Here is a 13,875-nt window from a genome sequence, read left to right as displayed (position 1 = left end):
ATAACAAAAGTGGGCAAGTGACAGACTCGATGTTAATGAAAGGCTTAGAACAATGGATGTATACGTCTATTTAAAGATGTGAATCCTTTCTATGCAGTGAAGCTGTGACAATGACCTTTACCAGCCCACGCTAATTATATATACACGTCTACCGAACCAGACTCGCCGCACGAACTTGTCCGAATTCAAGGAATGTGTCTAGTTTGTTTATACAAAGTACAACTTTTGCAGGCTAGAAAGCATCTAGACGCCGAAAAGTATTGAACTGCGGTAAAAAAGAAACAAAAATAGCTCTGTTTTTTAATTTAATTTTGACCAAAATTCAGCACTATCCCTATTTTGTGATATGTAAATTAACTTCCTATATCTTCAGTCAATAAGATCGATAAGTTACGTTAAAGAAGAACAGTTCTTCAGTTAAATGACCTAAAATAACATCCGTCTATTGAGTATTTATTCGTCATTTGTAAAGCAAAGTTATGCTGAATCGTTTGGATCGCATTGAATGTCTATTTCCGTTGTGCCATTTACACGTTCAACTCCAGACGTGAGTTAGTCTAGATGCGGCGCACCAAAGCATCGCCTTTATCTATTCATCACGGACCACCGGCAATGCAGCGATCATCTCAAAGGAATTTGCTAACGCGAACAATGTTACAGTATCACGGTCAACGTCCAAATACGAAGACTATCCTTCATATTAATTTACTAGCTATCCCCAATGAATTTGTCCGCGCGGAATTCGAAAAAAAGTTAATTAGTAACCTATATTTCCTTCGAGACTATACTTCTACATCTATGCCAAGTTTAAATGAGATCCATGCAATCTTTCTGGAGATACATACATTCCAACCAACATCCATCTATACATTCAAACATTCGCATTTATAATATTAGTTACATATAAATATTTTCCCTTGATACATATTAAAAAGTAGACCCTTGCAAGTTTCACCTATAAATAGCAGACGTAAATAAATTATTTACTAGTATACTTATAGGCAGGTGAAAGAAATCTTGGTATATTTAAAAGTAACGTTATAGTTACACGGTATTGCGCACTCACTTGATAAGCGAACCGTGTTCTTTCCTCATAATAACCACTTGTTTGATAACGATCTACGCACGCCCGATAGAAGTCGGACTGATTTCTCTATACCATATTATGTTATTAAAACAATTTCTTATAACTATTCTTAGTTTTTTATTAACGTTATAGATTATGTCACAGAATAAGAGGATTAATGTCGATTCACTTAGTAGCATGTAATATCTGATAAGAAAATCATCATTAAAATAATTGTCCTAAATTATCGCTTACTACAATTTTTGCCAAGTTTTAACATTGGTAGGTTGAATATGTTCACAGTACCTATGATCCCAGAGTTTATTTTGTAGTCCATCCGTAGTTTATCCAATCTTAATCTTAGACTATTCTTCATCATCATCATCAGCTCACTACACGTCCCCACCGAGGGACTCGGAGCCTACCCTAAGTTAAGGGTAATTAATTTAAAAGTTAATACAAGACAAGAGGTTTAAGTTAAGACTATTCTTATCTAAATATTATTATCTATCTATCTTCCTACTAATATTACAAATGCGAATGTTTAGATGGATGGGTGTTTGAAGCTTTAATTTGGATATATGTAGAACATAGTCTGAAAGAACACTTAGTTAACTGATTATTTTTTTAATTCTGCGCGGACGGAGTCGCGGGCGTAAACTAGTATAAAATAAATTACCGGTCTTAAAGGCGTTCTTATGGTATTCTAAGAAAGTAATCCGTGCCCAGACATAAGATCACACATTGCCCGTATCAATTTCAGTTTCTCCTTCATAAGTCGTGCCTGACTTTGTGATTTAGTACCGAGATCCTTATTAAATCTTATATTGTACTCTTTAATATGATACTGTCATAATTCAAGCTTTCGTTTTAATTATTTTTTAATGAAAATAGTTAGTCTCCTAATATATTTCGAACCTTCAAAGCAAAAGTGAGTTTATGTATTTTTTGTATTGCTAATTTTATAACTTTGTCACTTTTGTCTTACTATTATTAATATAAATGCGAATTTTTAGATAGATTGATGGATGTTTGTCTGAAGGTATCTCCGGAACGGCTTAACGGATCTTAACGAAATTTAAGATTTTTTTTTTTTAAATTAGCGCGGACGACGTCGCATGCGACAGCTATATAGTTAAATCTATCATCAATTTCATACCGCAATTTGTTGACATTGTTACTACTCTGACTACCTGAACTATTTCGTTCTAAGAAAATGTTCGGGCAAAAAATATCTCCACCATTGTCTGAATGTTCCCACAATAAGTCGAGAGGGTGACTATCTCAAGTGCGGTTTTTGTCTCTTATTCTATTTGTAGAGTTCACTAATAAAACTCTAACGCAATTTAAACTTCTGAAATACCGACAGCATAATTTATTTTTAAAAATATTTTACAAAGATGTCCTCCTTAATGCAATTCAATGGTGAACTTTGCTATCTCCAAGAGTGCTTTCGGATTGGCAAATTCAAACTTAAAAAAATTATGCCAAGTTAATAGTGACAATCAATCTCCATTCATGCTGTATATTACTGTCACATTCTAAAGTATAATTTTAGTTATATACTGTTGCGTTATACGTTTGTACGTAGCTGTTAGATTTAAGCAGCGTATCTCGTATTACCTGACGTTAACTTGCTTAATACGGATTGACTGTGGTCATTCAATAGCTTGCAAAACTACACCGAAGCGAGGAAAGGCGGTATTGGGGACGAAAGGTGACACCGACTTCTGCGGCATTAGATATACGTATATGTATGACTTGCTCTGATTAATAACATTGTACAATATTAGTGCTTCACCCTTCACCGCCTCTTTAGATCGTTAATTACTCAACAAATACTCAAATGTTACCCAAGACTAGTAATAATACGTACAGAATTATTAAAACTAAAGTTGCCAATATATGGCACGTTAGCTGTCGCCCGCGACTCCGTCCGCGCGGGGTTAAAAGCTTAATTAGTAACCTATATGCTCTTCCAGATAATTTTTTACATCTATGTCAAACATCATCGAGATCGTCGTCATGCGGTCCTCCTGGATATCTGCTAACAAACTTCCATTTAAAACATTAGTAAGGTCATAAAAATATTTAATAAAGTTTTTTTTAATTTTTTATTGTAATACCTAGACAGAATATAAATAAAAGATTTAGGTATCCAGCTTAAATCCACTATAAGGGTCTGTAACCGGCAAAGTCATTGTTATGATGAGCCACGGCCAGTGAAAGTCGAGTGCAGTTACTGATGGCCCAGTTATTCACCGAGTCGCCGGGTAAATCTAGTAGATAATTACCCGCCTTATAATAACGGATTTAGAATTGACCACGCGGCGAATAAGGCAATTTTTCAACGTCATCAAGCACCGTTCTACCTGTCTATTGTAATAGGATTCTGTCACATCATGTTACTTTGATATTACGAAGATGACGCATAGTATAATTTGCAACTACAGCTGTTTTTGGTACGATCGTGTTTCATTTTTAATGTCCACAGGTTTACGCTTTTTGCTTTAGTAATTCTCTTTAAATCGTCATCAGCTCACTATACGTCCCCAATGCGGGGCTCGGAGCCTACCATAACTTAGTGGTGACTAGGCCATAGTCAACCACGCTGGCCCAGTGCGGGTTGGTTGAATTCACACATATCGATGGAGGTTTCATCACGATGTTTTCCTTTACTGTACGAATGTCGGATAAAATCAAAAGCAAATTGGTACATGGCGTGATTCGAACCCAGGAACTGCAGATTACAATTCAAGTACTTTAACCCCTGAACTACCGACGCTCTTTAAATAGTAAAGTCAAACGTACTATCTCACGGGTATTATCAGACGTTCATTGTAATCCAATATAACGTAATTTATTATAATTGAATCTATGACAATGTAGTTGACTGGTAATACAGTACGAGTAAAAACAAAATGTACTATAGTGTTTTAATACATACAACATTTTTTATTATTTTTTTTCATCTATTTAACATAATTGAATAATTGTTTATGGTTAGACAGAGACACTCGTTATTATTTTCAAATGAAATATGCATCGATTGAATGTTTTATTGGGATGCAAAAGTGTAAAAAATCCTGTCATATTTCTATCATCAGTTAATAAAATGTCTTTCCTCTGTTTATGGAACTGAAGCTATAAATCGAATAGAACCTGTTGCTTAAAGGATGACTGCCAGTATTAAATAAATATTGCCTGTGAACGACAAGAATTGCTTATTTATCGCCCGTTAAAAAGATTTATAATCCGGAAATAATATTAACTAATTTTAAATAAAAAGTACACCTTAAAACTGTCAAGTATTTAATTTATTTTTACAGAAATATTTTGCTATATGATTTTTTTTCCAGCAACGTATCATTGACGACTTCCAATTTTTTTTTTCGATTACAAATAGCACAATAGGTTCCTAAATCAATATTACAATTTAAATATTATTGCATAAATACATCCCCAGTAGGTAATAAACCTAATAGTTTATACCAGACTTCTGTACTCCTATCGCTGCCTATCTTAGATAAATCTGGAAGATGCGGGCTACGGAAACATGCCCTATAATTTTCTCCCCCATATAAACAAGAGCAGTGATTTATGTCCAGTAAAGTCATATCCTCTATTATTATTTAAGCACATTTAATATTATTTATTGTATTATAAATACAGTTTGAGACTTACTGCTTTTGAAGACTTTAAAAGATACCGCTGTCTTGTTTTATTGCGGATACAAAGATAAGAAAATAAAGTGAGACAGATATGTACCGGTTTCTATTATAAAAGCCTCGATGATAACCAATAATGTGATTCTTTTTTTGAAGTGGAAGTGGACTTTCTGGATGAGAGGATGCATGGGAAGAGAAAATATTTTCTTTCTGTGCATCCTCTTCTCCGTCGATTAAAGGTAGGCAACGCATATGCTATTGCGTATGTCTATGGGCAACGGTCACTTCGCTATTTCAGCGATTTCAGGTGGCCGCTCGCTCGTTTGCCACCTTATGATATAAAAAAAAACAACAACCTAAGTACTGATCAGTCGCCAACACTTTAAAACATAAAAATTGGCATATCAATCATTGCTAAAGCAAGTTTATAAAAATACTAGATATGCGAAAGATATAACCACCGTTTCTGATATAATTTTAACACGTTATCGTTAAGTTTAAAAAGTTACACCAAAAATAAATCGCATTCCATTCTCGTGTAAAGTTAGTCTCGCTACAAAGTTATTACTAACATAAATAATAATAGGTTTACAAGACAGCAGTGCTGTTAAAAGTTGAACGGACCTTGACTAGCCCGCCGGTACATAGCTATGGGAAATCTAAGTCTGAAGGAATTATGCATTCTTTGTTATTCACAAACTTCGTTTAATTCTAAGCACCCATTTATTGCACGTAGTAGCTTTGCATCACAATACGTATTTTTTTGCATTTTAAATATATTCTTGTACTAATTAATTTAAAATACACGTAAATCATAGAATTAGATTCGTTAGTTTTAATTTTTATAATATTATTTGGCGACCACTGCCAGTGAAAAAGGCTTTATTGCCTAACCAAGCTAAAATAAAATATATCAAAAAACAATGTATAACCACAGGTAGGTTTATTATGTTTCCTCATCAGGAATATGCGAAGCGTGACCGCCGAAACTATTTTAATATCGTAATAAATATTCGAAGCGGCTCATCCTCTCGCTACATAGAATGACCCATTTCCGAGGCCGTGCTTTGTAGAGCCATTAAACGCTAACAAAGTGACTGTCCTTTGGCTTAGTCAGGCATTGTTCAATGTCACACCTTGATTCGTTTTCAGGAACAATTTGTTTTTAATAAAAATTATATTGTTTGTCATAATATAATTGCCTTATTGTTTTTAGATCCAGAGATGAGAAAACACATTACGTATTTCGATACACACGTTTAGTATGGATTTTTTTTTACATTTAATACGTTATTTTTTACAATTACCACTGCAATAGCAAACTTTAATTCTTTTATATATCAAATTTGAGGGAGTCAACTGAAAACCAGCACAGGGACTGTCATACGCTGAGCTGGCTTCTTTTGCCACACTTTTCCTTTAATTCTTGTTATAAACCTGTGCTGTGTATTTTTTCTCATGTATTTGTGTTGTTAAAAAATGTATTTCGTTCTTAACCAAACATTACAATAGCAATAAATATATCACGGCATCCAATATATTACTATTAAAAATCTGAATAGGTCATGATACAATTTATTCGCCACAAAGAAAACTGATAACCTGCCTACAATCGGTCAGTGACCCTGTAGTGTTGCGTAATCGACTGAGACAAGTACAAATTGCCTTCTTACTAATTCACAGCTACAGGTTCTGTCCGTGCCAGACGGCAAATCGGATTAACGATATCTACTTACTCCATGTCTGTGGCCTGTTGATAATGCACCATTCATCAAGCATTTATCCCACTCGGTATAATGATTTATGTTATTTAGTATGTATTTAGTGAATTTCAAAATGAAAGCCAAGTAAGTCATGAATACTGCAACATTATCTTCTGGATTATGGGCGTTAAGTAAAAGTTTATTTTAGTTCCGTATTTCAACTTATACGTATGGTGATCCTCGTTTCCTTCCTTCGTTCTATTATCCTTACAAAAAGACAATGATTTTTACGTTTATTGGTAGTTGTCCATCAATCGCATACTTACGTAAACTAATGCAGAGTTTTGGGTATGCAATTATTAGTGTTTATGTTAATTTTTTTATAGCATTAGTTTGTAAGACAGGTTAATTAGATTTTATCACAATATTTAATTGCATCTTAATGTTCGATGGCTTAATTAGAATTTATTATGGACTGATAATCTGAAGTGCTTTTAAGTGGTCGATAAATTTAGACGGTAGAAAGATTTCTTCGTCTTAAACATCCTAATATGGTCAAGAATTTAATGAAAATGTAAAAATGCTCAATGGATCAGCTTACAGTTAAAGTTAATTTTGATAAAATATTCTCAAACTGACTGATGACAACCGACGGATAGAATTACATTTTGAGGATAAACCATTTTCGGCGGGAAAAAGTATCAAAAACTTAGGACATTTCCCGCCAATATTCATCGGTATATCCATGAGACAATAATTGAGGTCAATTGAGTATTGCGGAGTCGATTCGGCGAACTTTATTGATAGAATTCAAGCGGTGACTTTATTTACCTTATATATCGTGTATTACATAACACGAATCATAAATCGGCTACATAATAACTGAGAACTGATATCTCCTTATATCGATGCAGATTTCGCTAAAGCACAATACATAACTACCAATGTAAACTAAACTAACCGACTGCATTTTCTCACGTTCAGTGTGAGACCATTTTTATTATGTACTAGCTGTCGCCCAGGACTCCGTCCGGAATTATTATAAAAATAATCTTAATGAGTAGTCTGTGTTGTTCCAGACTATGTTCTACATCTCCGTATCTCTCCATACAGCTGTTCTGAAGATACCTTCTAACAAACATCCATCTAACTATCTAAATATTCGCATTTATAATATTAGTTAGATATGAGATTAATAAGTGTTTTGTATTTTACAACGTAATATTAGGGAGTGGACGGGGATTAGGTCGCCTAGCGCTTGACAGAACCAAATATTCCAAGTTAGCGGCCAACCTTCAAGACTGAAGAGCCACTAGAAGAAGAAGATTCTACAACACACTAAACTCTAACTCTGTTATGTCTAACATCTCTCTCTAACAACTCTGTATGTCTAACAGATTTAGAGTTTATTGTGTTGTAGAATACTGTTGCTACTGGACTTCTGAATATGGCTACTGATTATATACATAGAACTATCGGGACGGTGTGACGGTTGGACGATGTGACAGTTTTTAAAGTAATTTTCATACAATATAAGATTAGGTAGTACGGTAACTGAGAGGTTGTTTTGAAGCAATTATCCCTAATAGGTCTTTGATCACATAATTACTTTTATTATAATCTTAAATAAAAAACAATGTCATCAGTCAAGTGAATGTTGCGGTCACGATGACCTTTAACGCACAATTCTAAATGGACAGTTTAAACTAAAAGATTAGTTTTGTAATCATGGGTTTTAGGTATTTAAAGATTATATCAGGGTTGCCAAAACTTTTTTAAAATCAATATAAATATATAATTTACCGACAAACATCGTATCCCTTACTTTCTTAAAAGTTACAAAGACTTAGACTTTAAATGTACAAAATTTTCTAAACTTCTAAGATTTGAAATGATGACTTTACTTCTACACTGGCAGTTGATTAACCTTTATTAAGATAACATACCTATATGTCTCCATTTACGGACCTACATTTTTTCGTCTTTCAGGTTTAACAAAATTTGTGGCGGAGGCCCTGAAGTTTTACAGCATTATTATTTGCTCGAGTTGGTAACCCTAAATCGGGCGGATGGGACTTGGTGTTTGGAACGCTTGAGACACGGCCGCGCTTGAAATTATCTCGGGCCGAGACGTTTTTATGGTCCGCATTGGAATCTGGATGTTTTTTCCCATTGCGGGTCCGAACGAACGCCCAAACAGGTTTTTAGATAACGCTCTGTAATGAATCAGCCGGGAATGTTTTTGTAAAGGCGGCACATTCAAGGAGGATGTAATGAGTTTAATTCAATGAGCCAGCCCCGACGCTTCTTTATACCGAGATTAATATAATAGCGCGCTTAAGGCACATTGCGGTTCACGTTATAACAGTAAACATATCGACTTGATGACCAGTACTCGGATGACATCCCGAGTCGTGTGATAATCGATAAACAAACAAGTAAAAATCGATATCTACAAGCTATCAATTTCTCGTGTAGTTAGATTGGTTGAGATTAGATAAAGGTAAGATTTAACATTACACAAAAGCCATGAGTAAAAAACGATGTATGTACATAAGCGTAGAGTGAATTCGTCTTAGATTAATAATTTTATTTGATTTTGTAAGTGTTATCTGTCTATCGTCGTGTGATATATCGTATCCATATTATTTACACCATAATATCTCGTTTGTATATGCAATATAACAAACAGACTAAAATATTTTTTTTCGTTTTAAAATTTGACAGAATTCCAAGGCGCAATACACGTAGGTACTTGATATAAAAAAGATTTTGTTTTTATTTCTGACTAAATAATTAAATAACTTGTATCAAAAGCTCCTTGGCATTAAAAGGTCAATTTAAAAAAATAATGTTGGTTTGTGGAGACTAAATTTTGTTAAGAAGAAAATATTTATTTTTTAAAGTTGTCATTTTAGAGACTGCTATAGGAATCCGCTATATAGGTATAGCGTAAAATTCGACTATTTTTATAAGCTCTTGCATAGATAGGACAATAGATAAAGCTAAATTAATTACAAATGAATATATTATGTCGTATTATTTGAATGAATAAGGAAAATATATTTCAATATCAATTAATTGTCTCTCCATCTCTAGGAAAGACAAGAAAAGAAAAAATTCTAACAAATTTTATTACGTACAATGATTATTGCTACAATAAATAAGTTTGGTATAATCTGCATTGTTCATTATTTAGGCGAAGTTATCAAGACGAAGATAACAGTATCAAATTAATTGCGACGTCCACCTAGTTTCGTTTCATTCATGAATTTTGTTTGGACTGACATCAATTTTCATTATTATTGATCTAATTAAACAAATAATTAGGCAAGTATGTTTAGGTTATCGTATAAAGTTATTCACAGTTCAACTAAATATACGATCTAGAAAAATCTATCGTAAAACAGATAAAATCACCTGGTAAATAACAGGTAACTGTTGCCACTAGCTTCTAACGAGACAGAACTTACAAAATTCGGTAAAATAGTAAATATAAATAAAAAAAATCAGTAAATAAACAAAAAGGTCTGATTCGTCTGAGAAAAAATAATCAAAAGATAAAGTTTGTTCAACGTGAAAGAGAAGACAAGGTCAGCTAATGTGTTATGCTAATAAGCATACCGTAAGTTTTAAAGGGCCCAACGCCCAACGCCAGTTCACAACGTAAATGTTTGTAAATTCCATTGCCACTTTATCGATATACCGTAAGCATGTATGGCTATTAAAGAAATAAAGCTTTACTTACGGACTGGTACCTTCTTCGGGTCATACTTCTCTACACTTTCGTTGATTTTTTCGATTTTCGCCCGCGCAACTTTCGAGCGTTCTGTTATTTCTTGAAGTTGAGATGTGAGATCGCTAAAGATATCTTCCGCCAAAAGCACTAGTGATGCGAGCTGTCGAAGCGCGTTGCTCAGGGTACAGTTCGTAACCGCCTGCAGTTCTTCGTCCGTGACCTTCGGCCTTCCATCTTCATCACGCAAACTGGTCCGCGACAGAAACTTCGGCTCGACCACGCGTTGCACGAACGGCATCTCGATAGTCCTAAGGCACGAATCACTTATTCACCCATTCCCGCGCTGCGAATTAAACGTAATTCCGTCATCCATTCAACACACAACACAAAAAACGTCAGGTAACCGCCACTTTGAATTAACCGACATCCTGACCGGTGAACTTTCACTCAACTGTGGTATTTCAAGTTGTAAATATAATATTTGTTAAGTTTCAGTTAAAAGATGACACTTTTCGTTCATTTAAAAGTAATGTAAAAGTTTTACGAAAACTTTTCATATTTACGACATCCCGCCATAAGAGGCGTATACAACACACATCACCTCTAGACCGCTTTTTCCGGCCGAATGAAATGAATGAGACGAATCGTACGATACGAGCAAGCGTAGTTGTTTGGTAGTGTTACCATAACTCTATATTTGCCCCTAATTAAATAGTAAAAATATTATTTAATTTCTTTTTCATAGTTTTATTTTATTAAATTTAAATAAATAAATTTACTGAAATAAAAAGCCTGATAGGGCGTATAGTGGCTGTAAATTTTAAAATTGAACAGATCTCCAAAATAAATAAAAACTAATTTAACTCATAAAATTTAAAGACTGAATCGAGGACTTTTACTCAAAACACGCTTTAATTAGGTTTAATGACACGCTTGTACAACAAATAATAATAAAATATATTTTAGAATAATTAAATTTTTTTGATAAATTTACATAATATTTAAATGTGAAGTCCCTTATCGTAACTAATAAGAAATCGATTAGTAACACCCGTACACACGGATTTTTAATTTTTAGGCAATTTTACTTATTTTTATGTAAAACAATTTAATATGGCAATAACAACAGCATTAAATTTTAGCGCCCTCTTTGGTCAGATTGTTAAACTAGGACTACATTTTTACTTGGACTTGCAATTAAATTCAATGCAGCAATTGACTTTTTGTTAGTTAGAGGTGTTATTACTAGATGGCGTTATTTTTATTTGTTCAAAAAGGTAAGTGTTGATAGTTTAGTAATTCAAAATATGGCGGTTTTGCTTTTAAACTTTAATGCTTAAGTTGCTATAACGTGAAATTTAAATTTAATATATTTTTAATAAAAACGTAAAACTTGCGAAGTAACTAGTCAGTTCGTTTCACCCATAACCCTAATATATCAACTAGCCATTTTAAATGGCTTAGACCAGGGTTGAAGATCCCTATAGTATTGTTCTAAAATTCTAAATGCTATTTTTATCTCCTTAATCCATAAAAAGGTCACAAACAAAAGGTAACTGAAAATAAAAATGTAACAATAAGGTAAAATGAAACATCATTTTTAGCACAAATAATAGTTTATTATATTTCATACATATAACAAAGCTTGCATTTATATACTAAAAACACATTTGCCAATTTTGCAATTTACCATTAATTTATCTTATAAATCTAATTTATTACATACAACAGGACATTCATTCTTTAACACTACTATAAATGCATACAATGGATTTTTAATATTTTATGTGAATGAAAGAAACTAAATTGTGTAACAAAGATACTCAAGAAAGCGACAAGGAGTATGTTAGAAAATCAATTACATTATTTTTTTAAAAGTTTTTCATGTACAAGTTATAAATAATTCATAGGTAAATTATACAACTCTAAGCTGTAAATAAAAGTTACATAGGTACATAGACTAATATTAGTGAAGCGTAAATTCATAATGTCAAGCTATGTTATGTACTTATTTACTATTATATCATGATTACATATATGTATTACAATAATATTGATATCCTAAAACTTATTCTAGTGGCAGTATTTTGTTTCATAATAAAATACTCCAAAAATGTTACATTTATGTCAACGAATATTTATAATAAACAATTTGTCATTGTAAACAAAGAGTGAACTGTATTTTCACGCTAAACTTTATAGATTGGAAAATATTTATGAAAATGATTTTTTCCTTACAATATTTAATAATATTTTTATCAATATTATCAACATCAATGTTTCTCGACATATCCTTTTTTCTCATGAAGCCAATGAGCTTCTCCAGGGGGATGGCAGTGCAGTGCTCAAAGCGACTAAGTCCTGATTTTCTTATCCTTTGAGCTTGGTACGTTATGTTCATGAATATTATTTTCCAAAATATTTCCGTTTAATTTCTAATTTATTTTTTAAAACTTGACTTTTTCTAACCTAAAATCCTCACTATACGCTTTCATTTTTAAATTTTTAAATACTTAATATCTATAACATTAACGACCAATTGGTAAACACATTTATAACTACGTATTTTTTAACATATATCTACAATAATAAATAATTATTTCTATGGATTAATTTATTAATAAAGATTATAATGATAAATCTAACAACATTCTAAATGTCAAAAGATATGTAATAATTTTCGACAATGAAAATGAAAATGAAAAATTTGCTTAAACAAAAATGGTACATACAAACATTTGTGCCGGGATTTCCATTGAAGCATCCATAACGTGCTTGTGATTGGAAGTCCCGCTCTTCCATGTCACATAAACAGTATCAATGGTACCTTCTTAAACAATATATTATATAAAGACAAATTATTCTTTTTATCGAACAAAACAAAATACAAAGAGTTAACTAAAAATTAAAAATAAAAATGACAATAAAATAATTATTAATTACTATTATAAATTAATTATTAATTACTATAATAAAAGAATGTAATGTAAAAGTAAGACAATTATCATAATAATAAAAATTCATAAAAACAGAAATATTCTTCTAAAATTTAATTATATCAATAATATAAGAAATTAAGTGTTAAAGTATACCTAGATTTGGCTCACGAGGTTACCGCCATGTGGCGTATGAAATCGACTACCGACTATTATTCCGATAGTCGTATCTAAATGGACTGATAGCGAAGAGCTTCGACCAACATCTCAAGAAGTTGTCGCTACGCAGTTGGATTAAGGGCCCGATACAAAATGCAGTTATCCTAGAAACCGCGCGCATCGTGAGAAGGTTCCTGTCTCTGCAGCACTGACCACTGGTTGTTTGAGTCATGGGATTCCGCAGCCGGTGGTGTTCTATTTTTAATATAATGTGTTTTGTAAATTTTTTTGGATATGAATGATATATTAAAAATATGATAAATAAATGTATAAGATATTAGAAATTATATGTAAACATTAGGAAATATAAATATTAAATTTAACAAGTTCACACACTAATTCACATTTGAACACATACATTGGCATTTTTCATAACCTGCACATTTATACAATTACGTGAAATACACATTGAAGCATAGTATATAAGAGAAGATATGTTTAGTTAAATACATTAGAGATATGTTGATTTAGAATTTAAATAGTTATTAAGTGCATAAGCAATAGTTCTAAACACTAGTAGTAAATAATAGCTTAATATAGAATA

At 32.5% G+C, this 13,875-nt stretch overlaps 1 protein-coding gene across 3 annotated transcripts in view; it reads right to left on the bottom strand.

Moving 5' to 3' along the window:
* The window catches only part of gukh (NHS actin remodeling regulator GUK-holder), an 81,115-nt gene extending 70,324 nt beyond the window's left edge, over positions 1-10,791 (bottom strand). For all 3 annotated transcript variants that reach the window (XM_013316042.1, XM_013316050.1, XM_013316057.1), the window contains exon 1: positions 10,186-10,791. In XM_013316042.1, the coding sequence (XP_013171496.1) occupies positions 10,186-10,474 (289 nt within the window). In that variant the 5' untranslated portion in view covers positions 10,475-10,791. The remainder of the gene's footprint in view (positions 1-10,185) is intronic.
* Positions 10,792-13,875: the final 3,084 nt, after the last annotated feature.

Source organism: Papilio xuthus, unplaced genomic scaffold, assembly GCF_000836235.2.
Source record: "Papilio xuthus unplaced genomic scaffold, Pxut_1.1 DF829129.1, whole genome shotgun sequence".
NCBI lineage: Eukaryota > Metazoa > Arthropoda > Insecta > Lepidoptera > Papilionidae > Papilio > Papilio xuthus.
The sequence above is the reverse complement of the archived record's forward strand: the minus strand, read 5'-3'. Positions and strand labels throughout refer to the sequence as shown.